The sequence below is a fragment of the Rhipicephalus microplus genome, chromosome 1 (genome assembly GCF_043290135.1).
Source record: "Rhipicephalus microplus isolate Deutch F79 chromosome 1, USDA_Rmic, whole genome shotgun sequence".
Classification (NCBI taxonomy): Eukaryota; Metazoa; Arthropoda; class Arachnida; order Ixodida; family Ixodidae; genus Rhipicephalus; species Rhipicephalus microplus.
This window is the reverse complement of record NC_134700.1, coordinates 11,935,063-11,956,249: the sequence shown is the minus strand read 5'-3', so window position 1 is coordinate 11,956,249 and position 21,187 is coordinate 11,935,063. Positions and strand designations below refer to the sequence as shown.

Genomic DNA, 21,187 nt, shown 5'->3' with positions numbered 1-21,187 from the left:
ACTACGTTCGGGAATATTGCAATAGAACTGAAGGCAGCAAAAAGGGGGTGGAATTGGTGTATTTATACATATAAGAGCATGGGTTGGCAAAGAGTCAAGCAGGGATGCATGGAACATTTATGGTTAATAGGGAAAGTTGCTGGCCAGATGACACTCTTTGGTTTGGTGTACTTGTGGACGGGAGCTAAGGCCAGAGAGGAAAACCAGGCAATGGTGGAGTATGTATCAAAGGACATTGATTGATTTGTAGGAGAGTGCGAGATAATTATACTAGGAGATATGAATGCGCACATAGAAGATATAGATGGGTATACTGACTCAAATGGCAAAATGATCATGGATATGTGTAAAAGGCATGATTTGATCATTTGAAAAAGTACCGAGAATTGTGAAGAGCAAATAACATTGAAGGTAGGAAGGCTGCAGTCAATGATAGATTATGCACTGATGTTAGATAGGATGTATGATAATCTCAGGGGAATGCACATAGATGAAGGTGGCTCCATAAGTCTGGGTAGTGATCACAAACGTATCAAGCTAAGCTTAAGAATAGCAGTGAAAGTGGGAAGGAGACAAAATGAGCAACTGCAGGAAAATTTTATCCAGAAAGGCGAATTAAAATACCACTAAACAAATTGAGAAAGTAATCACGGAGGATAATAAGACAGTGTGGACATACACGAATCTAATCAGACTCTTTAAGCTAGAGCTTGCTAAGACGCGTGACAAGTCACCCCGGGAAAGAAGACACAAACCCAAAAGTTGGTGGGATGAAGAAAATAAGAGAGCCATAGCAAAACGTCAGGAAGCCTCTAGGGAACACAGACATGCTAAGCAACGGGGTGAACCGACAGACGATGTTGAAAGGAAATGGGAAATCTTGCTGAGCTTAGAAGGGAAGCATACTGATCAATGAAACGATTAGAAGAAAGGGTGCTCAGTGGCTGGTAGAAGTACATAAAAAGGACAGAAAGGCAGCTGCGAAATTTTGGAACCATCTAAACTCCCTTAGCAGTGAAACAAACCTGGAGCAGAGGTTTACAACTACAGCTCAAGGTGTTAGGCTAGAAAGGGACGAAGCTATTGAATATATAAGAACAAGGGTGACAGAAAAATTTTAACAAAGAAGTGCCTTATGCACCACAATAGACAGGGATGGATCAAGTGGCACAATGGCTCCATTTTAACAACGAGATTTGGAAAGGGCTGAGAAGAGGGTTCCAAGTAGTACATCAACAGGCCCAGATGGCATTCCGATTATGCTGATAAAGACATTAGGTCTGAAGTCTAAGCAGGCTTTCGGAGAGGCAGTGAGCAAAATAATAACCGAAGGAGAAGTTCCGGATGCGTGAAAACTTAGCAGGATGAGCATGATCTATGAAGGAAAGGGGGACAAAGCTGACATAAACAACTATCGTCTTATAACAGTGACAAGAGTGGTCTACAGGCTGGCGATGCAGATTATAAAGGAAAGACTGCAGGCATAGATAGAGGATGAGGGGGTGCTGGGGAAACTGCAGAATGGTTTCCGAAACACAGGAGGTTGGTAGACAATCAGTTCTCACTGATGCATTGCATCAAAATAGCAGAAAAGGAACTCGGGGCCCCTGTGACTAGCATTTTTGGATATCAAGGGAGCGTATGATAGCGTGGTTCAAAAGGACTTGAGGGGAATACTAGACACACTGGTTGTCTAAGATGGAGTCACTAATCTTTCAAACGAAATCTATAAAAGTAACAAGGTAGTTATAAAGTGGAAAAACAGGTATCCAAGCCCACAGAGGTGAAACGGAAACTTACGCAGGGGTGTCCACTGTCACGCTTGTTATTCATTGTGTACCTACAAGGATTAGAGGCCAAATTAGAGGGAAGTGGACTTGGCTGCAACCCCTCTTTAGTCAAACAAAGAAAACTCATTGATCAGGCACTACCAGCATTAATGTACGCAGATTATATAGTTCTAATGGTCGACAACAAGGAAGATTTGCAGGGATTGATGGACATCTGCGGTAATGAGGGAGATAGGTTAGATTTCAGATTTAGTAAGGAAAAATCAGCAGTCATGATTTTAATGATAATGAAGATAGTGAGTTTTGAATACAGGAGGTCACGCTAGAGATTACAAATAAAAACAAATATCTGGGCGTATAGATAAGCAATGGGACCGAGTACCTAAGGGAACACGAAATATACGTAACGACTAAAGGTAACAGAAATGCAGCAGTGTTGAAAAATAGGGCACTGTGGAATTACAATAGGTATGATGTTGTGAGAGAAATATGGAAAGGGGTCATGGTTCCTGGGCTGATGTTTGGCAATGCGGTCTTGTGCATGAGATCAGAAGTTAAAGCAAGACTACAAATTAAGCAACGTGGAATAGGTAGGCTTGCTTTAGGAGCTCACGGGAATACACCAAAGCAGGGAGTACAAGGTGATATGGGATGGACATTATTTGAGGGAGGGAAGCTAGCAGAAAGATAAAATTTGAGAAGCAATTGAGAGAAATGGGGGAGGAGCGTTGGGCTAGGAAGGTTTTCAGCTACTTGTACCTGAAGAATGTCGATACAAAATGGAGGAAGCGAACCAGGAAATTGACTGGTAAATACTTAGAAAACAGTAGGTGGCCAAATCAAAAAGAACGATCGGTTAAGAAGAAAGTGAAAGAAACAGAGACTGACATGTGGAGAATTGGCATAATTAAGAAGTCTGCCCTAGAGATTTATAAGCTTTTAAGCAGGAAATTTCCAAGGAAAGGATCTATGATAACACACAGGATATTTCTCTACTGTTTGAGGCCAGGACGGAAGTTTTGCGAACCAAGACATATCGGGCCAAATACGAAAGGGTAGACACTGTAGACACACTATGCAGTGCGTGTGGAGAGGAAGAAGAAACTGCCGAACACTTGATGGAACACTTCTGTAAAGGGCTTCACCCTATAGTTCAGGATGATAGCGCAGAGTTTTACAAAGCACTGGGGTTTAGGGACAGGAGGGGCAAAATAGACCTTAAGTGGGTAGACTTAACTTGAAGGAGGTTATCTGATTGGTGGCTGAAGTCAAGGCACGAGTGAAAGTTAAACCCTTCTGTGCAAAGTACGAATCCTCAACCTCTCTTTTTAAAGGAAAAAAAGATAAGTGTAATGGTTAGTTCACTAAGTATTACGGATAGGTGGCGTTAGCCACCGCCCGATCTAAAGGGTACAGCCACATCCATCCATCCTTCTAATGATTGTGCGCGCCCGCAGTGGGAAGAGATAGAAGAACAGCTAAGGGAGGAGAGGCCGATGTTATACGGTTTTGTAGACACACATCTCAAGGACATGGAAGAACCTCCTAACAAAGTGGACTATGCATAGGAATATTGTAATAGAACAGAACGTAGCAGAAAGGGGGGTGGTATTGGGGCATTCATTCATAAAAGTTCAGACTGGTAAAGGGTCAAGCAGAAGTGAGAGGAACATTTATGGCTAAAAGGGAAAGTGGCAGGGCAAACGGCACACCTTGGTTTCGTGTACTTGTGAACGGGAGCAAAGGCCAGAGAGGAAAACCAGGCAATGATGGAGTGTGTATCAAAGGACATTGAGTGATTAGGAGGAGAGTGCGAGATAATTATACTAGGAGATATGAATGCGCACATAGAAGATATAGATGGGTATACTGACTCAAATGGCAAAATGATCATGGATATGTGTGAAAGGCTTGATTTGATCATTTGCAACAGTACCGAGAAGTGTGAAGGGCAAATAACAAGGGAGGTAGGAAGGCTGCAGTCGACATTAGATTACGCACTGATGTAGCATAGGTTGTATGGTAAGCTCAGGGGAATGTACATTGATGAAGGTGGCTCCATAAGTCTGGGTAAGGAGGAGGAAGAAACTTTATTCAGAGAGAAAAAAAATTGAAATGCAGGCAGTTTGGTCGGGCCCTCAGTCCAGGGCTCCACTGGCACGAGCGGCTCGCTGGACCTGGTCAAGCAAAGCTATTTGGCTCTGCTTGTCCTCGTCCGCAAGCCATGCCTCCCACTGCCTGTGAAACATGTGTGGTTGCTTTGTGATGTGTGGGCTGTCGATGTGTGTGGGCCTCTGGGTGCACTCCCATGGTATGTGGCTGAGTGTTGGTGCTTGTGAACACCACGGACAGGTGTCTTTATATCTTGCGGGATATATTCTACTTAGATGGTACAAATTGGGAAAGCTATTGGTTTGTATGCGTCTCCAATTCCTGCTTTGCTGGCTATCCAAGTCCTTATGTGGAAGCCCATATTCCTTTCGTTGCTTCCTTTGTTGGAGGAGGATGTCACGCGAATTGGAAAGAGGTTCAACGTCGTGGCCTGCCGCCGCTCGGTTGGTGATGCCTCGAGCTATACGGTCTGCCACGACGTTCCCCTCCAAACCTTCGTGAGCAGGACACCATATAATGTGATGGTCTCCTGTTATCGGTTTATTTAAAAATTTATACGCTATTTTAGGTAGCGTTCCTCGGAGAAACATTCGGCATGCCGCCTGTGAATCGGAGAGCACAACCACTGATTCTCCCCTGATTTCTGCGTTGGATATGGCTATGGCTATTGCTGCCGCCTCTGCCACTCGTGTGAAACAAGTTTTAACCGACGCCATTGTGGTGTGATTTTGTGCTACAATTGCCACTACATGTGACCCTCTGCTCGCTTTACTTACGTCTGTAAAGACGGCTTCTGAGCTATTCTGAAATGCTTTGCGTAAGGAGTCTGCTCTCGCTTTCCTCCTTCCTGCGTGATACGCCGGATGCATATTTCTGGGAATAGGCGCTACAGTTAAATGTGTGCGTTTTTCCGCATCTATTAGCACCGTTTCCTCGTCACAATATAACGGTCGCAATGTATATCCCATCTTTTCCAGAATTCTTCTCCCATGATAGCTTGAATTGAGCCTTTCCTTTTGAGATAAAAGCACCGCATTCGCATACTCCTCAAAGGTATTGTATATGCCCAATTTCTCTACCCTCTCGGTTTTGGCATTTTCCGGAATCCCCAATGCTGCTTTGAATGCTTTCCTTATTATTGTGTTTATTTGCTTTGTCTCCTGGTTTGTCATTGTCTGGTACGGTAGCGCGTACGTAACTCGGCTGATCACAAATGCATGAACGAGTGCAATGGTTTCTTTCTCCTCTAGTCCCATTTCGCTATTTGCTATCCGCCTGATCATCCGGGCCACATTCGCCGTGGTTCCCCGTAGCCTTTGTAGTGTGTGTGACGTTCCCGAATTTCCTTGTATCCACATGCCAAGCACGCGTATTACATCTGCCTCCCTGATTTGTCTCCCATCCAGCAGTACTGCTACCGGTATTAAGTCCTTTTTCTTTGCGTATCTTGCCCTAATTCTAACCATTTCAGTTTTTTCCGGCGAGCATTGCATTCCTGCAGCTGTCACGAAAGCTTGTATCTTATCTACTGCCTCCTCGAGGGCGTTTTCTTTGTCCGCATAAGAGCCACCCTTTGTCCATAAGGTGACATCGTCTGCGTAAAGAGCTGCTCCTAGACCTTTTATATTTTCCAGCTCACATGCGAGCTTTCTCAGGCCGATATTAAATAGTATCGGGGATAGCATGGCTCCCTGGGGGGTGCCTCTATTTGGGCAGTCGAAGGTTTCAGATGTAACCGAGCCTAAAGAAATGGTAGCTTTCCTGCTTGTCAGAAATGACCGGACATACTCATATATTCGTTGGCCGCAGTTAATCGATTCGAGGCCTTCCATTATCACCTTGTGTGATATTGTATCGAATGCTTTCTTGATATCTAGTGCTAGTACGAATTCGTCGCTTGAACCTCTGTTTGGGTTCATGACGTCATTTTGCAACAGCAGGAAAACATCCTGGGCCGATACATGTGGTCGGAAACCGAACATATTCACCGGTAGCAGACCCTCTCTCTCTACATATTCTGTCAATCTAGTCAATATTGTTTTTTTCAAAAAGCTTACCCAAGCATGAGGTAAGGGAGATTGGTCGGAGGTTCTTAATATCTCTTGGTTTCCCTGGTTTTGGTATTAACATAATGTTTGAGTCCTTCCATTCTACTGGAAGGTTTCCTCCATCTACCCATACCTTTTCATTAAAGAAATCCGTGATTCGTCGAAGGGCCGCATCACTCAAATTTCTAAGCATAGAGTTTGTTATTTTGTCTCGTCCTGGGGCAGTATTCTTTTTGAAAGACTGGGCCGCCGCATAAACCTCTTCAAATGTTATGGGAGCGTCTAACTCTGGTTGTTCTTTTCCTGCATATTTGCCATGTACCACTTCACATGCGTCTTGTCCGACATATAATTTCTTGACTTCGTAGATAAGTGCGTCATCGTTACCTTTAAATTCATTCTCCAGAATTCTTAAAGCCCTGTTCGTCATTGTTTTTGTTGCCCCTGGATCGATCATACTCCTCAGGATGTGCCAGGTCTTTTTGGTTCCTAACGTCCCTCTAAGTGAGTTACTAAATTGCCTCCAGTTACTGTTATTTAGTTGACGTGCGTAGTCATTGGCTTCCTGTGACAACTGAGCTATCCTTATCTTCAATTTGCGATTAAGCTTTTGCTTCCGCCATCGCTTTGTGAGGCTTCTCCGCGCGTCCCACAAATGTAGCAGGTGCTTGTCGACTGCTGGGATTTCCACGCTTGTTTCTATTTCCTTTGTCACTTTCCTGTGTGCCTCCTTTATCTGTGTCACCCAGTTACCTAGATCTATTATTTCCCCTTGGTCTCCTACGTTCTCCCTAAATTTGTTCCAATCAGATATTGTCGCTTTCCCCATTCTTCTTGTCGTGGCGGCATTAATAGTTATTCCGAGAATGTAGGGGTCGCTTCCCAAGTTTTCTCCGAGGTGCGCCCATGAGACGTTTCCTTCAGAATTTGTAAACGTTAAGTCCGGTGACGTGTCTTTTGCTAAGCTATTCCCGACCCGTGTCGGTAGGTCTGGTTGTGTAAGTTGGCAGAGATCATACCGTTCAACAAGGTCTACAAGGAGTTTGCCCTTAGGGCTGTCCTGCTTATATCCCCAATTTCTGTGTGGCGCATTAAAATCCCCCATGATAACTAACCTGTCTTTCTCTTTCAATAAACCCATCGCATGTGCTATAATGTTCTCAAAGTCGGCTCGTCTCTCCTTAGGTGGGCTATATATATTGACCCCCACTGTTTTTGGTCCTCCACGTTTTTTGGGCCACACTGTTATTATCTGGTGTTGCACTGCCTCATTGCTCACGTAGCTGACACTCAATGCGATATCTTTTTTGGTAAATGTCGCCACTAGTGGGTACTTTGGGTTAACATGTCTTATGTACCCTCTCATATTTATCTGAAATTTGCCTACTTCCTGAAGGCAGATTATATCAGGAGGGATTGGAGATGCTCCAATAAATTGTTTGAAATTTTCAAGTTTTGTTCTCAATGAGCAGCAGTTCCACTGCCATATTTCCGTTTGCTCGGTCTTTTTATTGTTATGGTGTCTAGCCATGATTGGTATTCTCGGAATCTGTTATTCCACTTTCTTTAGGTTGTCTGGTGGGGGCACCAGGGCTCTGACAAGATCTCTTGCGAGGATTCTGCGCCTGACTCAAGTCGCTTATGGTGCGTTCCATCTGGCCTAGTTTGGCAAAAATAAGTTGAATTTGTTGAACTAGGAACGCTATCGGCGGTGTTTGTGGTGGTTGCGTTTCCACGGGCTGCGCAACGGGCTGCGAGACAACAGGTGTGCTCGCCGGGCTTTGTGTGTTGCTCGACTGGTTTAGTAGTGACTCCAGGCGCGCCATTCGAGACTTAACCTCCTGTAGTTCTGTTCTAAGTTGTCTGTTTTCAGCTACTACCCGCTTGTATTCTGGGTGTTCTGTGATCGTTGGTGTAACGGGTTTATGTTTGGTAGTGGGAGATACGGCTTGCGCATAGCTTACCGCGTCCGCCTGTGGGTTGCTATGTGCAGGACACGCCCCCGGTGGCTTGCTTCTCGGAAGGGCTTGCGCGTTCGGATTGTCCTGGGAGATTGCTCTCGGCGTCGAAGTCGACTTTGGATGCCGCTGTCCTGGTTGTCCTGTCTCCACGGCACGGTTTTTCGACGGCGTGCGGGTTCTGGAACGGCTCTTTCGGGTCCCGCCTCGTCCGTACTCCCATTCTGATTCCTCTTCCTCCGACTGAAACCAGCGAGGGGCTGGCTTGTGTGGTTTTTTGGGTGGTTTCGCTGCTTGCTTGCGAATAGGCTTGAGGCGTTTCAGACAACTGCGGTCTCCAGTGATATGGTTTCCCGTGCAAACTGCGCATGTCGGAGTGCAATTATGGTTTATTTCGGGGTTGCGCATTCCACAGGTATGGCACACGGGTGAGTCTGGCTGCGGACACACGTCGGTGCGGTGGCCAACCGCCCCACACGCTCGGCAGAATTGGACGGTGTTACGAAAAGGAATACACTCCTTCTCACCTCCTCTGTAGTAAACATATCTTGGTAGAATGTCCCCGAAGAAAGTCAAGACGGCACTCTGAGAGTCTCCCAACATCCGAGCGTCGACCAGCGTCACGCTCTGGGTGCGAAAACGGATGCTCGCTTTGATGGTCTCAGACGGGGTGTGCGGCTCTATACCGTGAATAACACCTTTTTTGGTTCCTTCACCTGCCGTAACGTAGACGTTGACCGGGTGTGGTCTTCCGTTGATATTCAAAGACGTGACGCCTCTCATCGCCATCGCGACGGTCGTGTCTGGAGTCGACGCTAGCGCAATGTTGGACCCCGGTCGGATGCGGAGAATAAACTGATCCCACCTGACTTTTCCTTGGCAAGCCTCCACTATAGCGTCGGAGATCGCTTGCGTGGTCACATTCTTCAGAGGCAGTCCCTGGTGAGGTCGGAAGACTACTTTCAGATCGTCCTTGGGTAGTGCTGGGGGCCTCCGTCTTGTAGGTCGACCCCGGCGCTTTGGCTGGTTGTCCGTCGTAGGTCTGCTGCCTGCGGAGAAGTCCCCTCCTTGTTGAAGTTTCCGCTCCTTCGCCTGTTTCTTCTTCGCTCTGAGCGATTGGGATATTTGCCATCCCTCCTCTGTGCGGTCGGTCTCCGTTGGGGCGGAAAAATCTGCGTCGGCGTGCGTGGACGCCGCGTTGCAGTTCCCAGGCAGTGCTGCTTCATCCCAGTTTTGCGCGGCAAAGTCCATGACTTCTTCACCCAAACCTGGTTCGGATTGTCGCACGGACGCTGTTTGCGACTCCCCAGTCGAGTCCATAGCCGTCAGCAACCGCGGCAACGCCGTGGTTGTCGTCTTCGGGCGAGCGTCTCCCGGCGTCGTCGCCGCCGCTCCTCTACTGGACGCTAGAGGTAGCGAAGGCTCCACATGGGCGAACGAAGAAGTGGCCGTAAAAACAAGAAAAATGGTCCGATTTCAGTGAAACTGGAGTCCACCGATACCGGAGCATCTCCCCTACACGCCTGTGGCAATTTCTAAGTCTGGGTAGTGATCACAAACGTATCAAGCTATGTTTTGGAAGAGCAGTGAAAGTGGGAAGGAGACAAGATGAGCAACTACAGGAAAATTTTTATTCAGAAAGGCAAATTGAAATAGCCACTAAACAAATTGAGAAAGTAATCACTGAGGATGATAAAACACTGTGGACATACAGGAATCTAATTAGACTGTTTGAGCTATAGCTTGCTAAGGCACGTGACAAGTCACCCAAGAAAAGAAGACACAATCCCAAAAGCTGGTGAGACGAGGAAGGTCAGAGAGCCATAGCGAAACGTCAGGAAGTTTCTAGGGAACACAGACATGCTAAGCAGCGGATGGAACCGACAGATGAGGTTGAAAGAAAATGGCAAATCTTTCTAAGCTGTAGAAGGAATGCATCCCTTCAGATAAATGAAAAGATTAGAAGAAAGGGAGCTCATTGGCTGGCAGAAGTACATAAAAAGATAGAAAGGCAGCTGTGCAATTTTGGAACCATCTAAACTCCTTAAAATTTATACGGGCCTAGAGCAGAGGTTTATAACTACTGTTCAAGGTGCTAGACTAGAAGGGTATAAAGCTATTGAATATATAAGAACAAGGGTGACAGAAAAATTTCAACAAAGAAGTGCCTTATGCACCACAACAGACAGGGATGGATCAAGTCGCACAATGGCTCCGTTTTCACAACGAGAGTGGGAAAGGGCTGAGAAGAGGGTTCCAAGTAGTACATCAACAGGTCCAGATGGCATTCCGATTATGCTGATAAAGACATTGGGTCCAAAGTCTAAACAGACTTTGAGAGAGGCAGTGAGAAGAACAATAATCGATGGTGAAGTCCCTGATTGATAGAAACTTAGCAGGATGAGCATAATTTATAAAGGAAAGAGGGACAAAGATGACATAAACAACAACCGCCCTATAACAGTGACATCAGTGGTCTACATGCTGGCGATGCAGATTATAAAGGAAAGACTGCAGGCATGGATAGAGGATGAGGGGGTGCTGGGGGAATCGCAGAATGGGTTTCGGAAACACAGGAAGTTGGCAGACAATCCGTTCTCACTGACGCCGTGCATCAAAATAGCAGAAATGGAACTCGGGCCACTGTGGCTAACGTTTTTGCATATCAAGGGAGCGTACGATAGCGTGGTCCAAGAGGACTTGTGGGGAATACTAGACACACTGGGTGTGGAAGATGGAGTCACTAATTTTTTAAAGGAAATCTATAAAGGTAAAGTTATAAAGTGGGAAAAACAGGTATCCAAGCCCGCAGAGGTGAAACGGGTACTTAGGCAGGGGTGTCCACCGTCACCCTTGTTATTCATTATGTACCTACAAGGATTATAGGCCAAACTTGAGGGAAGGGGACTTGGATTCAACCTCTCTTTAGTCAAGGAAAGCTCATTGATCAGGCACTGCCACCATTAATGTACGAAGATGATATAGTGCTATTGGCCGACAACAAAGATTTGCAGAGATTGATGGACATCTGCAGTAGTGAGAGAGATTGGTTAGATTTTAGATTTAGTAAGGAAAATTCAGCAGTCAAGATTTTTAATGATAACGCAGGTAGTTAGCTTAGAATACAGGAAGTCACTCTAGAGATAATAATAATAATAATAATAATAATAATAATAATAATTTATAATATACTTTATAATAATATTACTTCATTCTGGCATTTGTACAACAATTACATGCCACCGAAATGAGGCAAAAGGGAACAGACGAAACTGTTTCCTGACTAGGCCTACTTCCCGGCTCGTAAACAAACAAAAAAAAGGAGTGAGACAGATACTCGTGTAAACAGTTTCGTGAACAAAAAGCAAAAAAAAAAAAAAATAAAAACAAGGACAGTGATGAGGAAAGCGAAAAACATCCAGTACAGCACAATTGATCAGCATCACTGTAGAGAAGTCATGGAATTTCAAGCAATTTCGCTATAGAAGTACGAAAACCTAAAAACACCATTTCATGTTGATATGTCCATCAGAATAAAGTTGTGAATAGATTTAATGGCTCGGTGACTCGGTGACTGATTTAATGGCTCGGTGGGCTCGGTGACTGTGCAACAGCGCAGTTCACTAATCCGTTTGCCTTTGCCATGCAGACCTACGCCCTCATCGCCGCAGTCATGCTTTCTGGACCTGTGCTGCCCCAATCTGCAGCCTCGCTGATCCCAGCGACTCACAGTTGCGGGACCGGTGCAGGCAACTGGACACGCCACTTCGTTCACGCTTCAGCGTGCATGGAAGCGCCACCCCTCAACCTTTCCTGTCCTCCCAAATACCTGGTTTCATCGCGGAAAACAGCATCGCCACCGACATCAGCCACTGCCTCGCCTATAAAAGACCAACACCGTCCGCCGGCGCTCTGTGGGCTCGGTGACTGTGCAACAGCGCAGTTCACTAATCCGTTTGCCTTTGCCATGCAGACCTACGCCCTCATCGCCGCAGTCATGCTTTCTGGACCTGTGCTGCCCCAATCTGCAGCCTCGCTGATCCCAGCGACTCACAGTTGCGGGACCGGTGCAGGCAACTGGACACGCCACTTCGTTCACGCTTCAGCGTGCATGGAAGCGCCACCCCTCAACCTTTCCTGTCCTCCCAAATACCTGGTTTCATCGCGGAAAACAGCATCGCCACCGACATCAGCCACTGCCTCGCCTATAAAAGACCAACACCGTCCGCCGGCGCTCTGTGGGCTCGGTGACTGTGCAACAGCGCAGTTCACTAATCCGTTTGCCTTTGCCATGCAGGTCAGTAATTCACACAGTCTATTCGCTAAAAAATCTAGTAATTACTTTTTGGTACAGTCTCCGAGCCCACAGTGTTGCATTGCCATTGCCGCTGAATGCGCGAGTGTCATTTATTCCTTGTTGCTGCAAGCCGGTGACGTTGAAACAAACCCCGGACCTAGTACCATTCAAGAAGTTGCCACCGAATTAAAAAAATTATCCGCTGGTCAATCCACCGTTCTCACCGAACTAAAAGAGTTGAAGAATCAGTTGCAATCAACTGATAAAGTAATAACAGACTTAGGTAAACGAATAACAGATCTTGAGAATCACTTCAAGTCCCTTTCATCTCTTAAAGTTGAAATGGACAGCCTAAAGGCTACCACACTTCAGATGTCCCACCAGATAGACAGCTTATCAGCCCGAGTGGACGACTCTGAAAATCGCTCCCGTAGAAACAACTTAATATTCTATGGCATTCCCGACACTAACCCTTCCGAACATTTCACTGAACCGGAAAAATTAGTCATTGCTCTTTGTGCTGATCACATGGAACTGAATATTGAATCAAAAGATATAGACAGAGCACATCGTCTTGGCCGTCACACTGCGGGCAAAGTAAGGCCGATAATTGTAAAATTCAATACTTTTAAAACAAAGGACAAGATTCTTTCAAACGGTCGCAAACTTAAAAACACCGGTTACAGCGTTGGCGAAGACTTTTCCGCAACAGTTCGAACTGCTCGCAGGCATCTTATTGCTTTCGCTAGGTCCCAGTCATGTCCATTTATGTTGACCTTCAAAACACTACGCATGGGCAAGAAACGCTACATATTTGAGGAATCGTCACAAACCGTTAAAGAATTACTATAGCTAGTTCCTCGCGATCCAAACACGCGTCATGGCCCCAGATCCACCCCCCGCCCACTACTTTCGCTATCAGTTATTTTTACTAATATACGCAGTTTTCTTCCAAAGCGAGACGTCATTTCTAATCTTGTTTCCTCGTCGAGCAGCAACATACTAGTTTTATCAGAAACATGGCTATACAGTGACATTAGCGACCATGAAGTTCTTACAGACCTTCCAAATTTTACAGTGTTTCGCAAGGACCGTATAGACAGGCGAGGCGGGGGCGTGGCTATTGCAATCAGCAAAGATATTTCTTGTAATGCGCCTAACATTCAGACTGACCTCGAAATTATATGGCTTCTTTGCCATGCCACTCCTGAAACTGTTTTAATTGGTGCCTGTTATAGGCCTCCCCACAGCACTCCCGACTTTGCTAGTAAGCTTAACGACACGTTAAATGATTTAACTACTGCATACCCTAACGCCCGCATTCTTCTTTTTGGGGATTTCAATCATCCTCTCATTGACTGGGTAAACCAAGTTACTTTGACGTCAGGAGAACCCGAAGCGCACGACTTTCTTGATGTGTGCCTCAACTTTAACTTAACCCAACTTGTAACTGAACCAACTCGCGTAACTCAAACGTGCGCCAATACCCTTGACCTAATACTAACAAATCACCCTGACAGCCTTTCGTCCATTACATATCTTCCAGAAATTAGCGATCACAAGGTAATTCATGCTGAGTTTACGTTCAAACCGGTGTCTCGTCAGAAAAGTAAAAAAACTATACGTCTTTATGACAAAGGAAATTACACAGCTATCATTGATGAACTCCGCTCTTTCTTTCCATCTTTCGAATCATTTTTCCAAAATATATCAGTGCAAGATAGCTGGAAATTATTTGCGGACAAAGTGGATTATCTTGTGAGAAAACATATACCCACATTCAATTTCCAGACTGACACTCAAAAGCCCTGGTTCACCAAAACATTAAAACGCCTAGAAAACAAAAAGAAACGCCTCTTTCGTTCAGCCAAACAGAAGGGAAGCCAATGCGCATGGGAAAAATACTATGTAGCCGAACATGACTACCTAGAAAAAATAGGCGAAGCAAAACACTCTTTCTATAACTATAACTTGCCGACCATTCTAAAAAGTGATCCACGCAAGTTTTTTGAAATAATCAACCCTCACCCCACGCAGTCTACTAACTTCACCAACGATGCCGGCAGACCTGTAAGTGACGTTGATTGTGCAAACATCTTTAATAGCGCATTTGGATCAGTGTTCACAAAAGAAACAGACATTTCATTTTACATGCCGACTTCCACTATCGAACTCTTGATGCCACCCATCACATTTTCCGTGTCTGGTATAATATCTATAATTAACAACCTAAAGCTGTCGTCCTCCGCGGGTGTAGACAATATTAACTCCAAGTTCCTCAAAAACACTGTAGACGTCTGTGCCGAATATTTATGTTTATTGTTTTCGCAGTCACTTGTCACAGGCCAACTGCCCGACGATTGGAAAAAAGGGAAGGTCATTCCAGTCTTCAAAGCTGGTAACAAAAACTCGCCTCTAAATTATCGTCCCATCTCATTAACTTCAGTGCCTTGCAAAATCATGGAACACGTCATATTCACTCACATTATCAGTTTTCTTGACAAGGTTAATTTTTTTCATCCTGCACAACATGGCTTCCGAAAAGGGTTTTCATGCGAAACTCAACTAGCACTTTTTGTTCATGACCTTCATTCCAATCTCGATAGTAACCTTCAAACCGACGCCATATTTCTAGATTTCACCAAAGCATTTGATAAGGTACCTCACAAACGCCTGTTACTGAAACTCTCCCACTTAAACTTACATCCCGCTGTCTTAATCTGGATCCAAGAATTCTTACATAACCGTTCCCAATCTGTCCTTGTAAATGATCAGCTCTCCAACTTTATTCCAGTTACATCAGGTGTCCCTCAGGGTTCCGTCCTTGGTCCCTTGTTATTTTTAATATATATTAATGACCTACCAACAAACTTAACTTGTAACATACGCATGTTTGCTGATGACTGCGTTTTGTACCACACAGTAACGAATGTATCTGATCAAATTAGCCTCCAAAGTGACATTAACCAAGTGCAGCGTTGGTGTGAACGGTGGCAAATGGAACTTAATCCTAACAAATGTAAACTTGTGTCGTTTCAGCGTCGCCATAACCCGCTCACCACTTCTTACGTAATCTCTAACACTCCTGTTCAACTTGTGCAATCCTACAAATACCTTGGCCTAACTTTGTGCAGTGACCTAACTTGGGCTGAGCACATCCGGACTATCATCGCAGCTGCTAATCGTACTCTCGGCTTCCTAAAACGTCATCTGCGCAACACACCCCGCCATGTAAAATTATTAGCATATCAGTCCCTCGTAAGAAGCAAGCTTGAATATGCATCGTCAATTTGGAGCCCACAACACGCGTATCTCATTGCTGCACTCGAATCACTTCAAAACCGTGCTACTAGATTCATTCATTCCTCATATGCCTATCACATTAGCGTGTCATCTTTAAAAGAAGAAATTGGCCTGTCCTCTCTATCTTCCCGCCGCCGCATTGCCACCATTTGCTTGTTTCATAAACTTTTTCACAGTCCACTTGCAATCGAACCTTACATTTCCCCCCCATTTCGCAGGTCATATCGCATTGGCCATGTCTTTCAAGTTGCCCGTCAACGTTCCCGCACCGTTACTTTTGCTGCCTCATTTTTTCTTCGTGCAGCAAAAGACTGGAATGACCTCCCCCACCATATTGCAGCAATCACCTGTCCATCAACATTTATGCATAGCGTCACAAGCCATTTTTCAAACTAATTCATGGCTTTTTTTTGTACGTTTTTTGTAACCCCACCCCTTATGTAATGTCCCCCTGGGGACCTTTAAGGTAATAAAATGAAATGAAATGAAATGAAATAATGAATGAAGAGGTGCAATAGTATCCATCATAATTTAGAATTCAAGTGGAGCTAACATTGTGCGTAGCTTAACAATTGAAATGCAGTGAAGTACAACCTGGTGAACAAAAGTATGCATAGCAAGTGGTAAAACATATTGCATCAAGCACTTCATCCTGGATCAAATAGTAATCTTACTTTCTTTTTATAATGATATACAGATCTGCTTATCTGTGATAATTCTACTACAGAAGGAAAACTGTTACATATATCTACTATTTGATGGTCAATTGTTTGGGTACCATAATTTGTTCTAGATCGTGCTGAAACAAGTGACGTCCTTCGTAACTTATATTCAATGTGGCGAGTGAGGTACATTTTGCTGAATGAAGCAAAATCTTGTTTTATACGATTATAGATAAGAACCATCACTTTAAGTTTGTAGCATTCAGTGAAACACAATACACGAAAAACAGAAAATAAATTGCTATGTCTATGTCTCTGGCCTTTTAGTTGTTCGCTGCAATGCTTTTTGTTGCATGGTAATTAATTTTTGTGCATTGGTCCTATTACATGTGCCCCAAACTAAGTTGCAGTATGTGAAGTGCGAATGAACGAGAGAAAAGTACAGCTGCTTTGCCACCGAATGTAGAAGAAGATGGTTAATACGGCTTATAACACCAATGGATCGAGCCATTTTCAGTTTTACATGACTCACGTGATCAGACCAGCTCAAGTCATTGCGGAAGTGTACGCCTAGAAACTTGCTGCTACTGGTACATGTTATTTCTGAATTACCAAAATAGAGTTTCGGGTTGTGGTGTATTGCTTTGTTTTTAGCACGGAATAATATGAAATTAGTTTTTTTCACGTTTCACCTCGGCTGATTTACCCTCAGCCATCCCTCTATTTCTTCAAGCCAACTATTCGCTCTCTGCTCAAGTTCTTTTAGGTTGAGACCAGAAAAGAAATGTTAGTGTTATCGGCATATAGGATAATGTTCGAAGATGAAGGAATGTTTACAATATCATTTATGTACAAAGTAAATAGAAGGGGTCCTAATATTGATCCCTGAGGCACTCCATATTTTATTGTTCCGTTGTTAGAGCGAGTGTCGTTATGTAGCTTTGTGTATTATTGACGTGCAGTCAGGTAGCTTTTCATAAGGCTTCTTGCAATGCCACGAATTCCATAAATTTCTAGTTTTGCTAAGAGAATGTCATGTTGAACCGAATCAAACGCTTTACTGAAGTCGAGAAATAGTCCGATAGTAAAGTGTTTCATTTCAATGTTTCGAATTAAGACATTTTTTATATAAAACAATGCGGTTTCAGTCAATTTCCCTGGTTGAAAACCGTATTAATGATCACTTATGAGATTATTTGCGGAAAGGAAGCCGAAGAAACGTGTACAAATCATTTTTTCAGCAACCTTAGAAAAAATTGGCAGAACTGAAATTGGCCGGTAATTACCGAATTCTGTTTTATTTCCACCTTTAAAGACAACAGTAACACGTGCTATCTTTAATCTATCTGGGAACTCGCCAGTAGCCAATATTTGATTTATTATATAGGTCAGTGGTTCTATAAGGCAACTAATGGAATTCTTAATTGGCAATGGTGAGATGTCATCATCACTAGGGGCACAAGTATATTTTAGAGAATTAATCATGGTTGTGATTTCTGCTTCGGTTGTTGGCGTCAGAAATATCGAGTCATAGTTAGGAATCTGAATGAATGACGTAAGAGAGGTATTATTAGGCAAGGGAATGGAGCCGGCATATTTACCAGCTTCCAGGAAGTGTTCATTGAATTTTTCGGCTAATGCAACACCGTCATAGATAATACCCTTAACCCGCATTTCGACGGGTGTTGTGTTAGCTTTGCTGCCGATGAGAGTTTTAATTCCTTCCCAGATCTGCTTAGGATTGTTACCTATGTTTGAAAACTTTTTTCTGTAAAATGACGACTTTGCTTTTTTTAGATCAGCATTTAGCACATTAAGAAACTTTTTGTATTCAGCTAATATCTAAGAACGTCTCGTTTTAAGGAATTTAGCGAACATCAAGTTTTTTCTTTTATTCTCATAAAAAGAGCCTTGTTTATCCAATCTTTACGGGCCTTTCTGTATTTTCTAATTGCCATAACAGGAAAAGCGACATTGTAATGGTGAATAACCTTTATAATGAAATTTTCGTACGCTTCATTTGGATCGGTTTCATTGTAGACGTCTGTCCAATCGGTTCTTTTCAGCAACTCACAGAAAACAGCAATATTATTGAAATCATTCGTTCTACGTGAATAGATAGGGGTTGTTCGTTTATTACTTAAAGGGACAAATACAAGGAACGGCCACTCAGACCAGACGAAAACACTCCGGAAAAAACCGCGTCTCGAGAAAAGTTCGTGTAGCAAAGATATATTATTGTTGCTGTTGATTTGTTTACTCATGTTGGGGAAATATTGGTGTTATGGGAAATCTACCCATAACACCAATATTAAAATCACCAAGTGCAATAACACGTCATTTATTTGAATTAGCATTATCTAAACATGTCTCAATAAACTGAAGAAAGGCTTCTGTGTTACCTTGAGGTGGGCGGTACAGCGCAATGATAAAATGTTCCGGTGTAACAGGCTAACACATTCGAAATCTTCGAAAACGCCCGTATAATCAGTCAGGATGTCAAAAGACAAGTTTTGACGCGTGTATATAGTCACACCCCCACCTAGTTTTTTTTTCCTGAATTGAGTTACATGTTTGTAGCCAGTAAATTGAATGACGTCTTCCTCCGAGCGGAACCACGTCTCGGTAAAAGCAAAAAAAAAAAAAATCAAAAGTGTAGTTGATCTGCTTCATTTCAGCTTCGACTTTCTCTCCCTTGTTTCTTAAACTTTGCGCATTTAAGTGATAAAAGGACAGGCTATTGTTTGTACTGTATCCAGAAGTTTTTAACACTTCTAGGAATGAATCAGTAGAAAAATGGGCCATCTTCACTAACTTCTTTTCTGGCGAAACGCACAGTCTGTTTTAGATAATTTTGTCTAAGTCGCTTTCATTGTTGATGTTGATGGCGCGAGTACTTGGTTCCTTTCGAGCAAATATCTTCCCCTCCTTCGTCCAAACAAAACGGCAGTGTGCTTCCGCAGCCTTTGTCTTTGCGAGCCACAATAACCTCTTGTTTTGCACTGTTAAGTTGTCGAAAAACTTAACATCCTTTATGCATTGCTTCAGAGTGCTACGCTTCGCAATCCACAGCGCTTTTGTGGACTGTTTGCAAAATCTCATGAGCACGACCGGGGTTCTGTCTGACCTTAAGGGAATGCGATGCAGCCCATCAACATCATTCTTTGTAAGCACCGGCAAATCGAGCCCTCTTGCCAGGTCATTCACTTTTTCCATCAAATCTTCGCGTTCAGTTTCAGACAAGCCATGTATTTCCATGTTTTGTTTTCTGCTATATTGATTTAGAGCGTTCTGCTCCGTGCGCAGCACAGCAATTGTTTGCTTGTTATTAGCTGCTTCGAGCGTATCAAGTGTCTTTTGTAGGGCTTCGATTTGCTTCTCATGTTTATTTGAGGCTTCTATAGGCTTATAAGTGTCAGACATGTGTTGCACAGATGTCTCAATGTTGCTCACTACATCTTTGAAACTCGTTGTCTCATCGACCTTAACTGTAAGCGCAGCAAGCGCTCTGCTTATGTCCGCCAACTGCCTGCTCAGAGCAATGGATACATTGCCATCCTGCTGTCGAGCAGTGGCAGCGCTTCGAGACGCTGTTAAGCGACATGTCTGACACTTCATACTCGCCCTCGCTTCAACGTCTTTGGATTTGTACGTACGCTCGCCGACGCCTGAGCACTTTCCGAGGTGATAACGCAGACTATATTCTGCACATTTCATGCATTCTTCATCTGTCAGTGCCCCACCGCGGTGGTCTAGTGGCTAAGGTACTCGGCTGCGGACCCGCAGGGCGCGGGTTCTTATCCCGGCTGCGGCGGCTGCATTTCCGATGGAGGCGGAAATGTTGTAGGCCCGTGTGCTCAGATTTGGGTGCACGTTAAAGAACCCCAGGTGGTCTAAATTTCCGGAGTCCTCCACTACGGCGTCTCTCATAATCATATTGTGGTTTTGGGACGTTAAACCCCACATATCAATCAATTCATCTGTCAGTATCTCCTCAAAACATGCTAGACACGTTTCGCCAGGGTTGTTGCTCATGGCGTAAGCACGGGCTGCACACTTACGATAGTTCCAAGGTGATAGTGCACAGGAAGTTTCCTTAGAGTGCTAGTAAACGCGATACATAAGGAACACCTGCTTGTGCAGTAAACGCGCTACACAAGCTCAGCAACACTCTCTCAGTAAACGCGTTACACAAAGAACCCTTGCTCGGGCAGTAGAGAAGCAGCAAAATATAGCAATGGGTACAAGTGCAGAAAAATATTTTGCAGAACAGCAAAACTAACCTGCGAAAGTGAGCAAAATTTCTCAGATGCTGCTCCTGTGTATCCGCCGCCGCCACCACTGCCCGAGTGTGATCACCGGTGTGCAGTAGGCGTTTATAGCTGATTAGATGGGGTAGCAGCAGGTCACGTGGTGCGTTGACGCTTGAATATGTTATTCTGAAGTGTCATCGTATTTCCTTGTCCGGCACCTTTGCGTCAGTGGATTCCACGGTAGAAACCTGGGAAGGGTGGGTAGCCGGCACTTCGTCGGCGCGTCGCAGTTCCGAGCATCGATCTCCCGTTGGCACTCCAAAAGTGAGCAAAATTTCTCAGATGCTGCTCCTGTGTATCCGCCGCCGCCACCACTGCCCGAGATAACAGATATATTCAAATATATTGGCGTATGGATAAGCAATAGACAGAGTACCTAAGGGAACACGAAATATACGTAACGATTAACGGTAACAGGAATGCAGCAGTGTTGAAAAATAGGGCACTGTGGAATTACAATAGGTATGATGTTCTGAGAGGAATATGGGAAGGGGTCATGGTTCCTGGGCTGACGTTCGGCAATGCGGTCTTGTGCATGAGATCAGAAGTTAAAACAAGATTAGAAATTAAGCAACGTGGAATAGGTAGGCTTGCTTTAGGAGCTCACGGAAATACACCAAATGAGGGAATACAAGGTGATATGGGATGGACATCATTTGAGGGCAGGGAAGCTAGAAGCAAGATAAAATTTGAGAAGCGATTGA

The 21,187-nt window shown here is 44.3% G+C and overlaps 1 protein-coding gene and 1 long non-coding RNA gene across 2 annotated transcripts in view; one reads left to right on the top strand and one right to left on the bottom strand.

The window, feature by feature from the left end:
• LOC142767658 (uncharacterized) overlaps positions 1 to 20,901 on the bottom strand; it is a 40,876-nt gene extending 19,975 nt beyond the window's left edge. Inside the window, exon 1 of the long non-coding RNA XR_012885080.1 lies at positions 20,454 to 20,901. This is a non-coding gene — a long non-coding RNA (uncharacterized LOC142767658). The remainder of the gene's footprint in view (positions 1 to 20,453) is intronic.
• Positions 11,500 to 15,977, top strand: LOC142796417 (uncharacterized). The gene is made up of 2 exons (XM_075886966.1): positions 11,500 to 12,205; positions 15,727 to 15,977. The coding sequence occupies exons 1-2, from the start codon at positions 11,552 to 11,554 to the stop codon at positions 15,826 to 15,828; spliced, it is 756 nt and encodes a 251-aa protein (XP_075743081.1). The 5' UTR covers positions 11,500 to 11,551; the 3' UTR covers positions 15,829 to 15,977.
• Positions 20,902 to 21,187: the final 286 nt, after the last annotated feature.